The 22,645-nt window shown below is 41.5% G+C and overlaps 1 protein-coding gene across 1 annotated transcript in view; it reads right to left on the bottom strand.

The window, feature by feature from the left end:
* The window catches only part of ZNF875 (zinc finger protein 875), a 28,115-nt gene extending 6,040 nt beyond the window's left edge, over positions 1 to 22,075 (bottom strand). Inside the window, exons 1-4 of the mRNA XM_019431961.2 lie at positions 21,944 to 22,075; positions 21,465 to 21,553; positions 8,939 to 9,065; positions 8,162 to 8,257 (exon numbers count right to left, since the gene is read on the bottom strand). Coding sequence (XP_019287506.1) covers positions 8,162 to 8,257; positions 8,939 to 9,065; positions 21,465 to 21,497 — 256 coding nt within the window. The 5' untranslated portion in view covers positions 21,498 to 21,553; positions 21,944 to 22,075. The remainder of the gene's footprint in view (positions 1 to 8,161; positions 8,258 to 8,938; positions 9,066 to 21,464; positions 21,554 to 21,943) is intronic.
* Between the last annotated feature and the right edge of the window lie 570 nt (positions 22,076 to 22,645).

Below are 22,645 nucleotides of genomic sequence, written 5' to 3'. Positions count from 1 at the left end.
GAAGGAAGGAAGGAAGGAAGGAGAAAGAAAAAGAGAGGGAGAGAGGGAGTGAGGGAGAGAGGGAAAGAGGGAGAGAGTGAGGGAGGGAGGGAGAGAGAGAGGGAGGGAGGGAGGGGGGGGAGAAAGGAAGAAAAAGAAGGAAGGAAAGAAGTAGGAAAGAAAGAAAGAGGAAGGAAGGATAAAAGAAAGAAAGAAAGAAAGAAAGAAAGAAAGAAAGAAAGAAAGAAAGAAAGAAAGAAAGAAAAGAAAAGAGAAAGAAAGAAGAGAGAAGGAAGGGGAGGGGCAAGGGAGGGGAAGGGGAGGGGCAAGGGAGGAGAGGAGAGAAGAGAGGAGGAGAGGGAAGGGGAAAGGAAAGGAAAGAAAGAAAAGCAAGCCAATCAACCAACCAATGGGGCACATAACTTGGAAAGCTTAAAATATTTACTAATGTAGCCCCTTACAGAAAAAGTTTTTGACCCTTGTTCTATGGCAATGTGGAAAACTCATACTAAAAACTTATTTTCACAATACCTGACAGACTGCATAGTTTAATTCCAGAAATCAATCAAAAACCTACAATAACTTGAGAAGTGTTTATTCACGAAAAATACTGAACTCCAGATAAGAAAAGTGGGAATCTGTAGCATTGTTGCCTGGAGCTGTTCTCACCCTTCCAATCCCCCAGCTTGGTTGGTGTGGTCGTTATACTAGGACAGGCCATAGAATGATCAGTGCTGCCGCTGCCAGAGGGGCAGTCACTTGATTTGAGCAGGAGGTGAAAAACCAATGCCCAGTGGAACTGTCCATAAATGTGATCTAGGTGGTAAATGAACACGGAAGGCCACCAGGGACTGCTGTCTGAGGTTCAGTCTTGGTTGGGAACAACAACAAAAAAGACTGGTAGACCATCCAGAAATGTAGCAAGGGAAACCTGAAAGTGAGAGAGCCAGGGAAGGGCTTGATAAACTCTCCACACAATCCTGGCTGACTGAAAGGCTGTTTGCAAAAGCAGGGAAGATTGATGTGATTGATGCACATAACCCTGCCTGATAGAGAGGCTACAACCAAGTAAAGAGGAAAACATCAGAGGGGTCAGTGGAAAGAAAAGGCTTGAAAGCTATCTGAACTTAGAGCTCCCCACCCCACACACTCATCCAGTGGCAGAGGCAGGAAGCCTTACTGGCTCAAAGTCTTTGAACACAACCTATTGCTAATGTCACAGTTCACTAAGCTCTGCAGACACAAGGTTGAAAACAGGAAGCCAGGATTAAAAATAAACACAAGAATAAAATAACAAATCACACAGAAACATCATCTTCACAGAAAAAGCATATTCCCTGTATTAAGGTTAGAAATGTTTCTAAACCAAAAACAGCAACAACATCTAGGCAGGAAACATGAGATACCAGAAGGGATACAATGCAGTATCTAAAATATCCAGTTTTCAATGAAACAGGAAAGAGTGACCTATGTGGAGGAAAAAATGTAGCCAACAGAAACTTTGCTGGGTGGCCCAGATGTTGATGTACAAGGGAAAAAGAGCATTCAAGGCTGGTATTATGAATATAATTAAAGAACTAAAAGAAACAGTGTGTAAAAACTTAAAGGAAAGTATGACCACTTAAGAAATAGAAAATCTCAGTAAAGAATAAAAACTATTAAAAAGGAGTAAAAGGAAATTCTGGAATTAAAAAGTCAAATAACTGAAATTACAAAATTACTAGAGAGATCCAACAGCATATTTGAGTTGGTAACAGAAACAATGAAGTTGAAGATAAATCTATAGAAATTACCTAAACTGAAGAACAGGTGAAAGAAAGATCGAAGAAAAGCAAAGAGCCCCAGAAACCTGTGGGACACCATTGAATAAACCAATCTATGCGCAACGAGGACACATGAAGGAGACAACAGAGAGAAAGAACAGGAAAAAAGTGTCCAAAGAAATAGTAACTAAAAAGTCTGAAATTTGATGAAAAACATTAATCTGCAAATCCAAGAAGCTCAACAAACCCCAAGAAAAACATAAAGTCCTAGAGAGACACATCATAGCCAGATTGTTGACTATCAGAAAAAAAAGACAAAGAGAAAATCTTAAAACCAGTAAAAGGAAAATGATTCAACATGCACAGGAGGAAACAGTTGATTAGTGTTAACTTCTCATCAGAAGTAATGGAGACCAAAAAGCAGTGGAGTGATTTATTCAAAGTGCTGAAATAAAGGTTAAAAAGTTAACAAGGAAGGGGACACCTGAGTGGCTCAGTTGGTTAAGCTTCCAATTTCTGCTCAGGCCAGGATCTCATGGATCATAAGTTCGAGTCTGCATTGGGCTCTGAGCTAACAGTATAGGGGCCTGCTTGGGATTCTTTCTCTCCCTCTCTCTCTGCCCCTACCCCACGTGCATGTATGTGCACACTCTCTATCAAAATAAATTAAAAAAAAAAAAAAAAAAAGAAAAGCTAGCCAGGGAGAATTCTATTCTTACAAAAGTATCCCTCAAAAATGAAATTGATAGGGGTGCCTGGGTGGCTCAGTGGGTTCGGTGTCCGACTTCAGCTTAGGTCATGACTTCACGGTTCATGAGTTCAACTCCTGCATCGGACTCTGTGCTGACAGCTGGGAGCCTGGAGCCTGCTTCGGATTCTGTGTCTCCCTCTCTCTCTGCCCCTCCCATGCTCGCTCTCTCTCTCTCTCTCTTAAAAATAAAATTTAAATTTAAAAAAAAGAAGAAAAAAATTGATACAAAGATATTCACAGATTAAAAAGTACTCACAAAGTATCTATTGCTGGCAAACGTGCCTTACAAGAAATACGAAGTAAGTCCTCCAGGCTGAAAAGAAATGACACCAGACACTAACTCAAATCCACAGGAACAAATGAGGACCACCAACACTGGTAAACATGTAAGTGAATATAAAAGACTATGTCTGTATATTTTTCTCTTTTCTTCTCTTAACTTCTCTAAAGTGCCTAAGATTATCATAAAAGGCCTATAACACCATATTGTGGGCTTTATAAAATATCTATTTTACTGAAACTATTAACTAGATTGTGATAAATTAGATGCATATTTTAATTCCTAGAGCTGCACTAAGAAAATAACTGCAAAAACTCCATATTTGTGCCAAAAGGAAGGGAGAGGAATAAAAAAAACCATGAGACATATAAAAAACAAATAGCTAAATGGCAGACTTAATGCAATCAATAATTGTATTAAATATGAACAAACCGAACACTCCAAACAAAAGGCAAAAAAGTTCTTAGTTACACCACCAAAAGCACAATCCATTTAAAAACTGGACATCACTAAAGCGTAAAACTTATGCTTGAAAAGACACCATTGGGGTGCCTGGGTGGCTCAGTCGGTTGAGCAACCGACTTCGGCTCAGGTCATGATCTCATGGTTTGTGAGTTCGAGCCCCATGTCGGGCTCTGTGGGGACAGCTCAGAGCCTGGAGCTTGCTTCGGATTCTGTGTCTCTTTCTCTCTCTCTGCCCCTCCCCACTCATGGTCTGTCTCTGTCTCAGAAATAAACAAACATTAAAAAAATTTTTTTTTAAAAGAAAGAAAAGACACCATTAAAGAGAGTGAAAAGCCAAGCCACAGACTTGTCTTCTGAAACTTCATTTTATAGAGTGGAAAGTATGTGAAAATCGTATATCTGATATAGGACTGTGTCTAAAATATATGAACAACTCTTACAAGTGAAAAAGAAGACAAAACAATCCAACTGAAAAATGGGCAAAAGAACTGAATAGCTATTTCATTAAAGAAGAATGTAATGATTCTAAGCACATGAAAAGATCAACATCATCAGTACTAGGGAAATGCAAATTAAAACCACAGTGAAATACCACTACACATCCACCAGAATGTTTATAATCACAATTAGAGACAATTCCAAGTGCTGACAAGGATGCAGAGAAAGTGAAACTCTAACATCCTGCTAACAGAAAATGTAAAAATAGAAAACGGAAATGTAACATAGAAATGCTAATAGAAATGTACAGCCACTTTGGAAAACAATTTGCAGCTTCTTAAAAAGTTAAATATGAACAAAGCATACAATCCAGAAATTTTATAGCTACTTATCTACCCCAAAATGAAAATGTATGCCCACATCGAGACTGGTACATGATTGTTCTTAGCAGCACTATTCACAATAGCCAGAAGTAGACACCACCCATATATCCATCAACCTGTGAATGGGTAAACAAAATTGCTATATTCATACAATGGAATATTATATGGAAATAAAAAGGAATGGATTCCTGATACATGCCACAACCCGGATGAACTCAAAAACATTATGCCAGATACAAAAAGCTATATATTTTATGATACCATTTATAGAAAAAGTCCAGAAACAGCAAATCTAGAGAGACAGCATATCAGTGGTTCCCTAGGGCTCAGACAAGAGGAAGAATAGATGCAAATGGGCAGAAAGGAACTTTTTGGAACAATGGACTATTCTAAAGTTAAATGGAAGAAATGATCATACAACAATAAACGTTTACCAAAAATAATGCAACTTACAATAAGTAGATTTTATGGTATATAAATTATATCTCAATGAAGTTTAAAAAAAAAAACAGGAACTGTAAGACTGTGTATTTCTAAAATGTCAGTGTCCAAAAGACAGGAAAGGTTACTGAAATGATCTGTATTAAGGGAGATTAAATAGACATGACATGTCAATGTGCTACCTAAACCTGGACTGGATGTTCTGCAGAGTAAAAAAAGATATTACTATACTCTGGTTTCTCTTCAGATCGCATAAATCTTTCGCCTTTTACTAAAAAAAGATATTACTGCTTCTACTGACAAAATTATAATATGAGAAGTAGATATTAGATAACATTACTGTATCAAAGTTAAATTTATTGACGTTGATAACTACCATGGTTATATGACAACACTGCCCTCCTTAAAAAAATCTTTTAACAAAATGCACATATGAACCTACATGCACACATATATATACATAAATATATCCACATACATCTGGAGAGGGGAGAAGGCGATGGGAGAACAAGTACATAAGATAGCACACAAGCAAATGTAAAATATTAATAGGTAATTTTATGATGCTATTTTATAATAACATATATGCCATATATATTTACACATATGTGTGTGTAGAGGATATAAGGTATTCTTTGTACTAATTTTATAATTTTTATTTAATTTTGAGAGAGAGAGAGAGAGAGTGGCAGAGAGAGAGGGAAACAAAGAATCCTAAGCAGGCTCTGCACTATCAGCAAGCCCGATGTGGGGCTCGATCTCACAAGCTGTGAGACCATGACTTGAGCCGAAATCAAGAGTTGGATACTTAGCCAACTGAGTCACGCAGGTGCCCCTGTACTAATTTTATTTTTGCAAATTTTCTGTAATTTTGAAATAATTTCCAAATCTCAAGTCCAAAATACATATATTGAATTGGTCACAAGAATCCCCTACAGAAAACAATGATGAAACTGGATAAATACAAGAAATAATTACTTAAAGTCACTGGAAAACACTCAAAAGCAACCAGAAACTGATTGGAGGAGAGAGTTTACACTAAAAAAGCAATGGAAAGGGAAGGGTAAGAATTTCATTTGTGAGTTTCTTGCTAAAGAGCACTCCTGACACACACAACCACAGCAGTGGAGAAACAGTGATGAAACACCAAAGCCTTATGGGCTCAAGGTACCAGAGGTAAGGATTCAGAGGTGGAACAGAAGCTGCAAATATGTGTTAGGGATACAAGGACATCTATAGTCTTAAATCCTTATACTAGACAAGAAGGAAGGCTGAAACGTAATAATGTTAAGCATCTATCTCAAAAACAGAAAAAGAATAATAAAATAAGCCCAAAGTAAGAAGAGAAAGGAAATATTAAACAGAAGTTCAGACATAAAACATACAATAGACATGATCAACAAAGACAAAAAAAAACAACAACAACAAAAGGCAAAATAAACAGGTAAAACAGTTGTCTACGTATGAAACTCCAAAGAATATACACAGGACAAATTATTGAATTAATTAAACAACAAGGCCACTGGGTATATGATCATTATGATGAAACGAATTTTAGTTACATATTTTAACAAAGAAATTATGCAAATTTAGTTTGTAAAAATATAGCTCTCCAAAAAAATAAGCCTATGTATAAATTTAAAGATGTACATTTACAGAAAGTTATAAAGCTTACCAAAAGGTAGCAATAACGATGTATTAATAAATAAGTGAAGGAATACACACTAAGAGAAAGATTTAATATTGTAAAAGAGGTCAATTTTCTCCAAATTAATATATTAATACATGTATATTAATTAATATATAAATTCAATGCAACTACAACAAAATCCTGACAGGATACTTTATGAAATCTGACAAGTTGATTGTAAAAGTTCAATGGGTAAAGCTACAAAGACACGTGAAGAATAAGATGGGAGGACTTAACCTACCAAACACTAAGACTTACTGTAAAGCTGTAGGAAATGAGGGGCGCCTGGGTGGCTGAGTTGGTTGAACATTTGACTCTTGATTTTGGCTCAGGTCATGATCTCATGTCGGACTCCAGGCTGACAGTGACAGTACAGAGCCTGCTTGTGATTCTTTCTCTCCCTCTCTCTCTCTGCCCCTCCCCTGCACACTCTCTAAGTAAATAAATAAATAAACTTAAAAAAAAAAGAGTACCTGTAAAAACTGACAAAATCTGAATCTGATTAAAGTCTGCAGTTTATTTAATAGTACTGTACCAATGTCAACTTCTTGGGTTTTGAAATTGGAGAAAGCTGAGAGAAGAGTAGATGGGAACTTTCTGCATTATTTTTAGATTGAGACTTCTATTATTTCAAAATTAAACAGCTTTTTGAAAAGCATATAGGCAGCCCACAGACTGGAAGAAGATGGACATAATACATTTAACAAAGGATTCATTTCCAGGATTTATTTAAATACTTCTGCCAATGGACAAGAAAGAGAAAAGCAGGCAAAAGATTTGAACAGGCAATTCACAGAATTCAATGCTAATCAACCTATGAACGTTTGAAAAGATGCTCAAACTCCGTGCTAAGCAAATTAAAACTAGTGTGAGATGCCATTTCATACCCAAAGGATGGTCAAAAACTAAAACCTTTTGTGATGGCAACCCTGCAGACTAATGAAACAATTGTTGAGGGCCAGTTGGCATTGCCTAGGCCAAATGGACAAGTGCACGCTCTTTGACTCAGCTACTCTACTCCTGAGCACATATCTTAAAGACACAAATGCTTCTATGCTCAAGGACACCTGTATGATAATGTTTATAGTTGCATTCTTTAATAGCCAAAATTGGTAAAACCACAGATGTCCAACAAAATAAAATGGATAAATGAATTTTGTATTTTAATTATGCATAGACTACAATAAACACGATATAGTAGTGCAAATGAATGAACCAGAACAACCTATATCAACATGGATGAATCTTATAAACTCAGTGTCAGTGAAGAGAGCAAACTACAGAAGGATATACATATTATGATGACGTTAATGTAAAGTTTAAAAATATGCCAAACAACTATAGATAGTTGAGGGATTCATATTTATGAAGCAAAACAAAAAGCCATGCATAGAATTATAAATCCCTAATTTTGAAAAAACACTACTCTTTGGGCAGAGGTGTGGGAAGGTATAGGGTAGAATCTGGGAAAGGGAAATAGGAACTTCAATTGTTTAGGTAATGTTTTATTTTTTAAGCTAGGATGTTGGCTCATGGGAACTTAATCTTCATTACTGAGTAATGCATTTTTTAAACTATGGGAATTGGACATGTAGAGATAATCAATTATGTTTCGCCTAAGAGAAACTGGAAAGTATCTGAAGAGTAGCAGACTTCATATCCATGGGGCAGGTACAGTTTTTAAGATCACGATGAGAGAAAGAAGCCCACGCATGAGGAAAGACTAAACATGACGAAGAAGGAAAGCCAAGTAAGAGGAAGGGAGGCTTCCTGGTAGAGGAAAGAGACAAGGAAACCAAGAAAGTCCCTCCCTCAACTGAAAATGATATTCTGGAAGGGAACTCATGCCAGGCAGACTTACCAACGACCTAGGAGACCCGAGAAGAGCTTCTTTCCTGTACCCGAGAGATGCGTCCTCCTTCCCTATCTGTCAAGCTGCAGATGGTCCCATCTTCCCTGTGTCATACTTACCTGGACAGAGGACCAGCGGACATCGTTTCTCCTCAATCCAGGGCTCTTCTCCTTGCTCCAGCTGAGAAATGAGTTTTGGTTTGGAAAATGGAATTTCTGTTCACAGGGGGAAAAAAACAAACAAGGAGATTTTTGGTTATGGGCTCAAGGGGCCATTCCAGAACTCAGAGCCAAAATGGGGAGGGAAACCCAAAAGGTGGTACAAAGGACCTATAACAGTGAACTCTCAGGGTGCCTGGGTGGCTCAGTTGTTTGAGCATCAAACTTCAGCTCAGGTCACGATCTCACGGTTCGTGAGTTCAAGCCCCACATTGGGCTTTGCACTGACAGCCTGGTTGGGATTCTCTGTCTCCCTCTCTCTCTGCCCCTCCCCTGCTCCCCCTCTCTCAAAAATAAACAAACATTAAAAAAAAACCCATTAAAAAATAGTGAACTCTCTACAGAAGAAGAGTTGAGTAAGTAAAGGTGACTCTAATCAGAAAATCAGCATATTAATACTTGGTGAATGAAAATCTCCTAGGTTTCAAACAACATAAAGTAAAAAGAGAGGAGAGCCCCCAGACTTGAGAAAGAGGACTGGAAACACAGTATTATGTGCAACATGAGTAAATCCACCTGTTTCTAATTCTAATAAATCCAGATTTACCCTGAGGGAAAATGTAAATTATTGTTTTTAAGCCCAACCCTAGGACAGTTGCTTCATGGTAGGCTTTCCTCATGGTGTGTAGAAAATACTCTGTGGGACAGATTTTAAGTGCTAAGGGAAGCCATCCTTACCTAGTGAGACCAGGTGGTTGTAGGTCTCCAGCATCACTTCCCTGTGCAGGGTCCTCTGGGCAGGGCTCAGCAAACTCCATTCCTCTCGGGTGAAGTCCACAGCCACATCCCTGAATGCCACGAATGCCTTTAACACAAAACACACTGCTGCTCATCCAGGAGTTCGCCTTGCTCACAACTCAGGATGAGGAATGAAAAGGCTTCCCTGTGGGAGGCAGAGATTTCTAAACCCTACTTTGTAAATGAAGGGTAACAGGATATGCCACTATGCCATTTTGACGTAAGTATTATTTTTTATTAATGTTTATTTTTGAGAGAGAGGGAGACAGAGTGTGAGCAGAGGGGCAGAGAGAGAAGGAGACAGAATCCGAAGCAGGCTCCAGACTCCAAGCTGTCAGCACAGAGCCGGATGCATGGCTCAAACCCACTGTGAGATCGTGACTTGAGCCAAAGTCGGGTGCTCAACCGACTGAGCCACCCAGGAGCCCCTGAAATAAGTATTATTTTGAGCTGAAGGAAACTGAGCAGAAGCAGATACAAGAAAAGCTCTCTGCACTCCTCCTATCTTCCTAAAAGAAGAACATAAATTTGTGAGGGTATTCCCCTCCCTCCCCCCAACCAGGAAGAATAGAAGTTAGTCACTGGAAACAATTTATCAGCCAGGAGATGGCACCAGAGGAATTTATACAACAAACCTTACTAACTAGCCCCTACCTTCCATCAGTTCTCCCATGTATTTACCTCCCCACAACTTGCCACCTTGGAAACTCAAAATCCTTTTCCTTGGTCTTGTCACATCTCTAAAAAGTTACTGTTCTTTTGTTAAGATGCTATGTGAGCCCAAGTTCTAACCACCCCTTTGAGTTACTCAACACTGAATATTCCCATGTGTAGGTATGAGGTACATATTAATAAACTTCTGTTTTTCTCTTGTTAATCTGTCTTTTTGTCAGTGTAATTTACAAGGCCCTGGCCAATGAACTCAAAACAGGTAGAGGAAAACTGATTTTTTTTTCTTCCCCTATATGACCTTAGTGCCAAGGGTTAAAAGACCATTATTCTGGGGACACCTGGGTGGCTCAGTTAAGCTTCTGACTGTAGATTTTGGCTCAGGTCATGATCTCACGGTTTGTGAACTCGAGCTCCACATCAGGCTCTGCACTAACAGTGTGGAACCTGCTTGGGATTCTCTCTCTCTCCCTCTTTCTCTGTTCCTCGCCTGCTTGTGCTCTCTCTCTCTCAAAATAAATAAATAAAAGACCATTATTCTCCTATCTTTATCCAGCTGGCACCATTTGTGCACCTATTACTGCCAACATCTTAGACTAGCTGCTATGGGGAATAAAAGCAAAACACAAGTCCCTTCACATTGGGAGCTTTAAATCTAGGTAGAAAGAAGAGGAAGCCATCACAGGCACAAACTTAAACAATAAAAAATAATCATCTTACTGAGTTTGAAGGATATTAGAGACTACTTGATCTAAGCATTTATGTTCTACCTGCTTGAAGCAGCTGAGTGTCTTGAGGGGGTGAATACCAACCAACAGGGGTATTGGTTGGGTATTTGTAGCAGGACCCATCCCTCCCTCTCCCTCACACTGCCACTGCCCTGATGTGGCCTGAAGAGTGCAAGTGGGTGGTTGGGAAGACCGTGGACTCAGATCACACTGTCCCCAACTAGATTTGGAACTCACCTGTCCCCAACTAGAGTACTCTTCAGCCAATTAGTTAACCTATCAGCACTTCCGTTTCCTCTGTGAACCAAGAAAAACAGCATTTATCTTACTGGATTATGCTGAGGATCAGAGAAGTTGGTAAATGTAAGGATTCAAGACAAATGTCTGCTGCACACAGTGAGTGCTCCAGAGAGGAATTCCCTGGCCATTCTATGAAAATTCTTCCTTCTCATTCAGGTTCTTTTTTTTAATTTTTTTTAATTTTTTTTTTTTTCAACGTTTATTTATTCTTGGGACAGAGAGAGACAAAGCATGAACGGGGGAGGGACAGAGAGAGAGGGAGACACAGAATCGGAAACAGGCTCCAGGCTCCGAGCCATCAGCCCAGAGCCTGACGCGGGGCTCGAACTCACGGACCGTGAGATCGTGACCTGGCTGAAGTCGGACGCTCAACCGACTGCGCCACCCAGGCGCCCCTTCTCATTCAGGTTCTTATTCCCCTCTCCTGCTTTAATGTATCCCCTTCACTCTAGATAACGCACATGTTACTCATATTTATTTTCTGACTCTGTGCTAGACTCTAAGTTCCATATGCATTGTTCACAGGGCTATTGCCCTGGTGCCCAGAACAGAGCCTGCAAACACTAAGCAGTCAAATATTTTTAGATGACTGAATGTGCATTTATTATTATTATTCCCTGAACAAGTTTCAAATGGCCTTCTACTACCTAGAACGCTGTACTTTGGAAGGTGGGAAAATATAATGGCCTTTGGCATGGAAGTACTGGTGAGGTGTCTTGGCTTGGAGGTGTGCAGAAACCAAGCTCCAAGGAGCCTAGTTATCCAGTTCTGAGATTCTTCCTACCCCATCAGTTTTTCTGTCTTTTAAAAAATGGCAAGGGATGCCTGAGTGGCTCAGTGAGTTAAGCATCCAACTTTGGCTCGGGGCATGAGTCTCCCATCAGGCTCTCTGTTGTCAGCTCAAGCTGGCTTTGGATCCTTTGTCTCCCTCTCTCTCTGCCCCACCCCCATCAGCGCTCGCGCTCTCTCTCTAAAATAAATATTTATTTATTATTATTTAACAAATTTTTAAATGTTTATTCATTTTTGAGAGAAACCAAGCACAAGCAGAGGAGGGGCATAGAGAAAGAGAGACATAGATTCTGAAGCAGGCTCCAGGCTCAGAGCTATCAGCACAGAGCCCGACGTGGGGCTTGAGCCCATAGACCACAAGATCCTGACCCGAGCTGAAGTCAGATGCTTTATCGACTGAGCCGCCCAGGCACCCCTAAAATAAATATTTAAAAAGGGCAAAACTTGCAGTCCACAGATAGGGTTAGTTTGAGCCATACAAAGCATTAAAAGTTTTATTTATATTACTTATATAATGTATGATTTCACATGAAAATATCAACTTATGAGTCCTGTTAAAAAAAAATCCATAAATCTGACTACTCTGGGCTTTGCACTGCTGCAGGGCCACAGTTGGCTGAACGTGACTCACACTGGGGGTCTATTACCCTAGGCAAGTTATTGGCAGGTTGCTGCAACTCCTACCTTATCTGTTTCATTTAGCTACCTGCCTGTTCCCTTTGGTGATTTGACTTTGCATCCTTTCTCAGAACATCATCACTCCTTGAGGGATGATACTGTGTCTCTCCCCTCTCAGGGGACCCTTCCCCAAATTTCCTGTCCCCTATCAGTGCAACTGTTCTATACTGGTTGTAGAATGGCTTTAAGACAGGACCCCACTTTGTCCCCCGCCTACAGTAATCCCAGAACCAGCCCTCCACCAAACTAATGATTATAAATAAAACACAGACAGGATGAATGAGAGCTATGGTTCTTACCCCTCATCCCTAGCTCTTCCTTCCTTCATTCCCTCCCTCCCTTCTTCCTTTCTTCCCTCCTTCCTCCCTTTCTCCCTCTCTCTCCTTCCCTCCCTCCTTCCTTTCTTTCCTTCCTTCCTTCCTTCCTTCCTTCCTTCCTTCCTTCCTTCCTTCCTTCCGAGTGTGAGTAAGGGGACAGTGGCAGAGGGAAAGAGAGAGAGAATCTTAAGCAGGCTCCATGCTGAGCATGGAGCCCAATGTGGGACTTGATCCCAAGACCCTGACCATGAACTGAGCCCAAATCAAGAGTCAGACGCTCAACCGATTGACTCACCCAGTTCCATAGGGGTGCCTAAGTAAGGGCACCTGGGTAGCTCAGTCTGTTAAGTGTCTGACTCTTGGTTTTGGCTCAGGTCTCATGATCTCAAGGTTCATGAGTTCGAGTCTCACTGTCAGGCTCTGTGCTGGTGTTATGGAGCCTGCTTAGGATCATCTCTCTCAGCTCCTCCCCTGCTCGCTCTCTCTTTCAAATGGATAAACTTAAAAATGAATGAATGAATGAATGAGTGAAGGATCCTAAGTACAGCCATGGCTTAAAATCACTGGGTCAGAGGAATCTCAGGATAGAGAGATGAGACCAGGTTTTATGAGAGGAAGGTATGATCTTGGTCTTAAAGGGCACACAGTATTTTGAAGGGTCAAAGAGAAAGAACAGAGGTGGGCACTCCAGAAAAGACATATAGAATGGGAGGAAATAAAGAATGAAAAGTGACTAGCTATGGGGCTCCTGGGTGGCTCAGTCAGTTAAGCATCTGACTTCGGATGAGGTCATGATCTCGCAGTTCATGAGTTCGAGCCCCACATTGGGCTCTGTGCTGACAGCTCAGAGCCTGGAGCCTGCTTCGGATCCTGTGTTTCTGTCTCTCTCTCTGCCCCTCACCTGCTCACGCTCTGTCTCTGTCTCTCTCTCAAAAATAAATTTAAAACAAAAATTAAAGAAAAAAAAAAAGAAAAGTGGCTAGCTGGAAAAGACAGTAGGTAGTTTGTAACAGACTACAGAGGGTTTGAAAGGCTAAAGGAATATAAAATCCTATCCTGTACTGTGCATTTAAGGTAGTATTTGAGTAATAACCTTGAACTGATGGTAGAGGAGTGTACATGTGGATGGACAGGTGGTAACGTACATGTAGCAAAATACTATTGAATCTAGAGGTGCCTCGGTGGCTCAGTCGGTTAAGCATCCAACTTCGGCTCAGGTCACGATCTCATGGTTCATGAGTTCGAGCCCCGTGTCAGGCTCTGTGCTGAAAGCTCAGAACCTGGATCCTGCTTGGGATTCTGTGTCTCCCTCTCTCTCTCCCCTTTCCCATTCACGCTCTGTCTTTCTGTGTCTCTCAAAAATGAAACGTTAAAAAAAAATACTATTGAATGTAGGTGGTGGGTATGTGAGTCAATGTTAAAGTCTTTGTATTTTTTCTGTAGATTTGAAACTTTTCATAATTAAATATTGGAAAGAAAAAGACTACTCACTCCTTCAGATACCTGCCTAGTCCTTCTGGTGATTTGATTTTACAACCCCTTCTTAGAATGAACACACACACACACACACACACACACACACACGCACATACACACACAAATACTTTGAAATCTCTGACAAAGTAGCTACACTGGAGACCAACTCACATTTTTTTCAACAAGTTTAACACAACTGGTATTCCTGCAACCCTGGAAAAATTCATGGTTTCTCTGTCGGAGAACCATACACATAGGGAGTGTGCTAACTCTAAATGGATGACACTCCATGACCTGTTCCAAACCTCTCTCACTGGCTAGCAACTCAGCTGGCAGCGTGGGGCACTAAAGCCAAATCAAGGGGAGGCCAGACTGGTGTAAAAGCAATCTGTCCCTTTGTCAGCTGAAAAATGGATCTGAGGCTGATGCTACCTGACAAGACACAAGTAGCCTGCTGCTGGATCCTAGCAGAAGACTTCATTTTTCAGATGGAGTGACAGGGAGTCCATCCTTTTCGTGATGCTCACAAAGGTGGGCACAGATGACCCAACTGAGGCAGTAGAGATAAGTGCACTGGCTTTAAGTGTGGTCCCTGAACCCACAGCACCAGCACCCCTGAGGAACTTGTTAGAAATACAAATTCCTAGGCCCCATCAGAACCACTGAATCAAAAATTCTAGGGTGTGGGGCCCAGCAATCTGCTTTCACAAGCCTTTTCAGTGATTCTGATTCACAGAAAAGTTTGAGAAATAGTAGCTACAAGCACACTTTGGAGACAACCATGTTTAAATGACAGCCCTCCTTCTCCCATGACTTTGTACCAGTAACATGACATTTCTGTGTCTCAATTTTCTAAAAATGGGTATTTGAATAATATTACTTTTAGGGTGGTCGTGAAGTTTAAAGTTGCTATTAATAAACATCCTGTGACTGTGAGGGGAACCAGCCTGGATGAGGCTGACACTGTGAGCAAAATCGACGAGAGGAATGAACGACTCCTAGTCCTTGATAAGCTTATGAAGCGAGAGAACCAACCCCTCCAAGTGTACCCTGGCTCTGAACTTTCTTTTTATTTTTTATTTTGAGAGAGAGAGGGAGAGAGAGAGTGTGTGCAAGTGCATGAGCGGGGGAGGAGCAGAGAGAGACAGGGTGAGAGAGACAATCTTAAGCAGGCTCCATGCTCAGTGCAGAGCCCAATGGGGCTGGATTGCATGACCCTGGGATCATGACCTGAGCCAAAATCAAGTGTCAGAGGTTCAAACAATTGAGCCACCCAGGCGCCCCTGGACTTTCTTTTTTTTTTTTTCTAATGTTTATTTATTTTTGAGGGAGAGAAAGAGAGAGACAGACAGAGCACGAGTGGGAGAGGGCAGAGAGAGGGAGGGAGACACAGAATCTGAAGCAGGCTCCAGGCTCTGAGCTGTCAGCACAGCTGACCACAGCCACATGAGTAAGGCCAGGTAAATCAATAGAAGAGCCACTCATCTGTGCCAAGCCTAATGGCTGACCCACAGAATTGTGAGCTAACAAATGACTTTTGTTTTAAGCCCGATAGAAATGAAGAAATGAAGAACCAATAGATAGAAATGAACTACCATAACAAATACCGAAAACACATGGCATTAGCTTTGGGAACAGGAACAACAGAGGCTATTAGTAGGGCCACCTGGGTGGCTCAGTTGGTTAAGCATCCAACTTCAGCTCAGGTCATGATCTCATGGTTCCTGAGTTTGAGCCCTGTGTCAGGATCTGTGCTGACAGCTCGGAGCCTGGAGCCCACTTCGAAATCTGTGACTCCCTCTCTCTCTGCCCCTCCCCCGCTCATGCTCTGTCTCTCTCTTTCAAAAAATAAATAAACATTAAAAAAAATTGTTTTTAAAGCTTCTGCACAGCAAAGGAAACAATCAGCAAAACTAAAAGGCAACTGACAGAATGGGAGAAGATATTTGCAAATGACATATCAGATAAAGGGTTAGTATCCAAAATCTATAAAGAACTTATCAAACTCAACACCCAAAAAACAAATAATCCAGTGAAGAAATGGGCAAAAGACATCAATAGACACTTCTCCAAAGAAGACATCCAGATGGCCAACCAACACATGAAAAAATGCTCAACATCACTCATCATCTGGGAAATACAAATCAAAACCACAGATACCACCTCACACCTGTCAGAATGCCTCACATTAACAACTCAGGCAACAACAGATGTTGGCGAGGATGCGAAGAAAGAGGATCTCTTTTGCACTGATGATGGGAATGCAAACTGGTGCAGCCACTCTGAAAAACAGTATGGAGGCTCCTCAAAAAACTAAAAATAGAACTACCCTACAACCCAGCAATTGCACTACTAGGCATTTATCCAAGGGATACAGGTATGCTGTTTCGAAGGGGCACACGTGCCCCAATGTTTATAGCAGCACCGTCAACAGTAGCCAAAGTATGGAGAGAGCCCAAATGTCCATCAATGGATGAATGTATAAAGAAGATGTGGTATATATATACACACAATGGAGTATTACTTGGCAATCAAAAGGAATGAAATCTTGCCATTTGCAACTATGTGGATGGAACTAGAGGGTATTATGCTAAGTGAAATTAGTCAGAGAAAGACAAATATCATATGACTTCACTCATATGAGGACTTTAAGACACAGAACAGATGAACATAAGGGAAGGGAAGCAAAAATAATATAAAAACACGGAGGGGGACAAAACATAAGACTCTTAAATATGGAGAACAAACAGGGTTACTGGAGGGGTTGGGGGAGGGGGGATGGGCTAAATGGGTAAGGGGCATTAAGGAATCTACTCCTGAAATCATTGTTGCACTACATGCTAACTAATTTGGATGCAAATTTAAAAAATAAAATTAAAAAAAAATTTAATATAAAAAAAACCAGGCTATTAGCAAAAGTTGGAAAAGTAGTAAACAAACTGTTAGTGCAGACTAGAAGTGTAGCGAGGAAACCACTATGGCGGCTTGAGAAAGGGAATGCATCCTACATGCTGGCAAAAATGTCACCTGTGCTAGTTTGGAAAATAGAAAAAAACACTTCATGATTTTCAGATCTGGCTAAAGAGATCTCTGGGAACCCCGTTATAGGCTTCCGTTGGATGCTCCTAGCTACATACGATAAGAAAGAGAAGAGCTTGGGGCGCCTGGGTGGCTCAGTCGGTTGAGCGTCCGACTTCAGCTCAGGTCACGATCTCGCGGTCCGTGAGTTCGAGCCCTGCGTCAGGCTCTGGGCTGATGGCTCAGAGCCTGGAGCCTGCTTCCGATTCTGTGTCTCCCTCTCTCTTTGCCCCTCCCCCATTCATGCTCTGTCTCTCTCTGTCTCAAAAATAAATAAATGTTTAAAAAAAAAATTAAAAAAAAAAAAAAAAGAAAGAAAGAGAAGAGCTAAAGAGGCAACTAAGCAGTTTATAAGTATAACATAGAGAAAATACAGACCCGTGGGGAAAAAACAAGCCGAGCACCCTAATCAACTAGCCTGGTAACGGTCATGCATGGATGGTCTCCAGTCCCAAACTGCCCCCGACTGCAGCAACATGAGCAAGCCCAGGTGAAACCTGCAAAACACCCATCTGTGCCCAGTTCAAAATGCTGACCTAGAAAATTGTGTGCGAATAAATTATTTTGTTTTAAGTCCATAAGCTTTGGGGTGGTCTGTTACGCAGCAAAGGCTCACTGATAAACTGATAAAGGAATGTCATGTTAGATGAAAAATACTTTACAACTAATATCATCCTTGACTTGCTGTGATGCTAATGCTGTCAGAAACTCCTTAGATTTGGCAAGGAATAGACTCAGTCCTCCTGTTTTTCTCTCACTCTGGAGCATGAAGTCATTACTTGGAAAAGAGGACAGATTCATCTGAATGACCTGAACAGTTATTTTTTTCCCTTTCTTCAGCCAAGTGCCTAAAAAATGAATTAATCTACGTTAAAAGTATACATGATGGCTCCACTGTGTTGGCAATAAACACACTTACAGAATAATCAGAACATGTCAGAAAAGGACCACACATTTGAAATGAAGAGTGTCCTGAATATCTAAGACACTGTCATGAGCCACTGAAGGAGGGTTTCTGAACAGAAAACTGATGTTACCGTAATGTTTGGGGAAAATGAGAATCATAGAAACACGCAGTGGGTAGCAAAGGACTATATCAACACGCAGAAACAAATTGGGACACGATTGTGAACATTCACATGAGAAAAAAGATCTGCACTGGCAGGTCTACCCTGGGGATGTAAAACTACACAGTATAACAATAAAAACAAAAACAAGAAAACTGCACAACATGAAGCAGACATCGTGATGGAAGAAGGGGGCCTCAAAAATGGAAGAAATAATCCACAGTATCAAATGTTTTAGAACAGGCAAAGTTCCAAAGCTCCAACTGGTGTGAGTCCCCACTGCTTCAAAACAGTCATTTCCATTTACCTTATCATATTCCTGTTATGAGAGTAAATACAAATCTATAAAAAGAATTGCATGCACAAGATTGATCATAGAAGCAAAATTTACAATAATTAAAATAACTGCGAGCAAGTTAAATGTTCCCCCAAAGTGGACGGAACCCTCTTATACTGTTGGTGGGAAAGCAAGCTGGTGCAGCCATTGTGGAAGACAATATGGAGGTTCCTCAAAAAGTTAAAATAGGAACTACCACGCCATCCAGTAATCACACTACTGGGTATTTACCCAAAACAAAACAAAATAAAACAAAACAAAAACATGAACTCAAAGGAATACAAACACTCCTATGTTTATAGCAGCATTATTTACAAGAGCCAAATAATGGAAGCAGCCCAAGTATCCATCATAGATGAATGGAAAAAGAAGATGTGGTATAAATATATAATGGAATATTATTCAGCCATAAAAAAGAATGAAATCGCTCCATTTACAACAACATAGATGGTACTAGAGCATATAATGCTAAGCAAAATAAGTCAGTCAGAGAAAGACAAATACCGTATGATTCACTCATATGTGGAATTTAAGAAACAAAACCAACAAGCAAAGGAGAGAGACAGAAACTGAGAAACAGAATCTTAACTACTGAGAACAGACAGATAATTACCAGAGGGGAGGTGGGTGGCAGGATGGGTAAACTAGGTGATGGAGATTAAGGACTGCACTGGTGATGAGCACTGGGCAATGTATGGAATTGTTAAACCTCTATATTGTACACCTGAAACTAATGTAACACTGTATGTTAACTATACTGCAATTAAAAATAATAATAAAAACGTTCCCCCAACTTGGTTAATAGTGGATGGGTTCATCCACTCATTGCACTATTATATAAATCACATCCAGTGGGATAAGTGTTGGTAACCCTAACCCTCCACCTATGAAAAATCTGTCTGGATAGATACACTGTACTAGCTTTAACATAGTGATTTTATCATTAAGGTCTATCAAAATGTGTATGTGCGAGTGTGTGTGTGTGTGTGTGTGTGTGTGTGTGTAAAATTAAACAAAAACCCCAATGGTAACAGAATCCCAAAACGAAATGGAAGACTCGTAAGTGTGCAGGCTGTGCCCCTCCACATTACTGAATGTTGTCCACCAAGTACCCTGCACACAGCAGACATTCAGCAAATTTGTTCAATGAACTCAACGAAAAAATGCTGAGGCTTAGCAATACCCTGTGCCTGCCAGCCCATCTCATTTGTTACAAATTCTCATTTGTTCTCTCAGGCAAAGGTCCCTGGCAGTGACACCTAATATCCTACTGCATATTTGTTTAAATTGGTTTGCATAATTCGGCTGTCATGCATATCAGAGTACCTGCATGGTCTATGCAAACCCCCTGAAACATGTAGTTAATTATGCGCCCCAAATAACATAACAATACAAACAACAGAAACTCCTTTGATACTTAGTTCCTTCAAATAAATTTATTTAAATTTGTGGTTCCTCTATGCACCAAACATTTAGTATGTGTCAGGTACTCCTCTAGGCACAGAAGTTTCATCTTAAACAACTTATCCATTCAAATGCTTGTACCCTTTGATCAATTTTTCCTAATACTTTTTTTTTTTTTTTTTTTTTAAGTATTAGGGGCAGGAAAAATCAGCCCACACAAATATCTAGCTTCTCCCAGAAATCATAACGCTTTCCTATTAACATTACGAGGTGGTGAAGAAAATACACACAAAAGACTCAATGTTACGTTAGGTAATGTCCTCAATTAGATTTATTATGCATTCTTGGTACTAACACTTTCAAATGAATGAAATATTTTACAAATGAGAAACACAGAACTCTCATAGTTGTTCTGATAACATCCAGGAAATTGTAAATCACTACCACAGAAGCTCAGGATTAAATCAACGTCTCATTTTCTGTTTAAATTTTCCTGATTTGTTTTTATATGGATAGTCAAAGCAGATCTGAAATAACCAAGTAATGCGTGTCAAAAATCATAGTAAACCAGCCTGGCAACTGCGTCGGTGCTCGATAAATGTTAATCACATTCAATTAAGGGAAGGTCATCATAGCTACCATTGACAGGGGTTAGAAAGTTTCCCCTTAAATCCCTATACATCCATGCCTTTGATTTCCTTATGTCAAATTCCTTCTCAACATCCTTCAAAACCTAGCTTACTCAAAGACAAAATCTACACGCCTCAGTCTGGCACTCAACCTAGCCACCCAGACTCAGAGGTGAAAAATGAAAATCCTTCAGGGGCAAGATAGGTAATAAATGAGAGAGGCAGGCAAAATGATAGCTGGTCAATAGTTTCAACCTCAGTTTGGAAGGTATTGTGAAAAGTGCAGCAAATAAACTCGGCAGGACCTGTCCAAATGATGAAGACACTGTTCAGTGTGAATTACCTGACACCAGAGTTAAGTGCAGTTTATTTTCAGAGAAGCAGGCAATCCAGAATTTTTGGTGAAATCTCCAAATGCTGAAAAGGCTCTCAATGTAAAATTCAGGTCAGACCATCAAACTCCTCTCTGTTCCATGCGTCTGTATCTTCACCAGCACATAAAAATCAACCTGAAAGCATTCCATTAACCACTACAACCTTGCCACACTGTGGCGAGGGCAGTGTGCCCTGCCTCAGACTAACCATGCTTCCTGCTCTCCTCCCTGCTCTGCCAACTCTCCAACTTGCCAAACCCTCAGGGGCAGTTCTGACAGCCCTTCTTCTGGAAGCCCTCCCTAACCACCTCAGGTCACAAGCATCTCTGCTGTTCCTACCCTTCATCCTTATCACTGAACAATTAAGCTTGGATGTTCCTGTATTTTTATTTAAACTGTTCTACGTGTGCTGTTCAAACTGACCATTTCGAGGATGGCCGAGGTATGGAAGAAACAGAAAGGAATGGTGAAGGGGGGATTCTATGTAAGATGAGCCACCACGCCTCCACGAACAGGAGTGAACTTGGCCCAATACCAACAAGGCAGTCTGCAGTGCAAGAAAAAGGAACAGAGCCATTCTGTTGGCAGCCAGCATGGAATTTGATGAAAATTCTCACCTCTTTTTTGGCTTTCAGGAGCCCCGTGGCCATTTTCCTGGTCTCCTGAATGCTCTCTCTGGAGAAGGGCAAAGTCTCAGAAGACAGATCTGGGGATGTGAAGAGAAATGCCCCTATGGAGAAGCCCCTCCCCAAGAGTCTGGGGGGTCGGCTCCGGAGCCCCACAACTGCGGGTTGAGAGTGTCCAGAAATCACCAGCACAACCCAATTCCCATCCAGAGCCCTGGGAAAAGGGTCCAGGGTGACCGAGCACCCTCACATTCAGCCCCAAGCTCTGGCCAGGGAGTGGAGCCCATGGCCCCCTGCAGAGGCGTGGGGGGTCCGTCTCTAACCTTATGGGCTGGAATGAAAATATAAAGGCCTGGAGGTGCCTACAGAAGAACGCCCGAGTACAGAGGCAGCCTGTTCCCCCACGAGTAAAACAGGGACAAGCAGAGGGATGCGCTGACTGGACGAGGCAATGGTTATAGGGCACTCACGGAACGCGGGGTGCACGTTGCCGATCCTGAGGCTGAGACTCGGGAACGAAGTGCAGAAGTACGGGAAAATCCCGAATGAAGTGCCGACGCCACTTCCAAACAGCGAGTGGCGGATCCCACGGACCGGAAATGCTCCTGCTACGTCAACTCAAAAACAGGGGGAGCGGAAGGGACGGCGGAAGTGGCCGCATGGGCTTCTGGACTGTGTAGTCTTTGAGACAGAGAGGTGGTGGGTGAGTAGGCTTGCTAACTGCAAAGTGACTTTGACTTCTGCACCTCTCATACAACCAAGTTTAGGAGCCCACTGTTAAGATGCCCAGACCGCAAGGTGCACTTATTTCTCCTCCGAAGGGCAGTGAGATCTTGCGGACCACGAGAGAGTCGCAGAAGTGCCCGAGGATTTTAGGATATGTGATCCTGGCTTCCCGCCGGTGCTACGGAGGCGAGTGGCCAGGCTGTGCACTGACGGTCAGCGGCGCGGACGAACTGGGGTAACTCATGCCAAGGCGCCGCCCCGTGTGCCCTTCCCGTAGCAGAAACCAGGGTCCAGATTGGCGCGAGTGGGCGCCGGTCACGGCAGAGCACTTGAGGGATGAAGCAGTGGAGTGATGCTTTGTTGGGACTCGGGGATAAGAGCGACACCGGCCTTGGTCCCCGGAGGTAGGAGGGGCGCCAGTATGGACAGGGAACGCCAAGGCTATT

Source organism: Panthera pardus, unplaced genomic scaffold (assembly GCF_024362965.1).
Source record: "Panthera pardus isolate Hobbes unplaced genomic scaffold, ASM2436296v1 HiC_scaffold_18, whole genome shotgun sequence".
NCBI classification, from domain to species: Eukaryota; Metazoa; Chordata; class Mammalia; order Carnivora; family Felidae; genus Panthera; species Panthera pardus.
The sequence above is the reverse complement of the archived record's forward strand: the minus strand, read 5'-3'. Positions and strand labels throughout refer to the sequence as shown.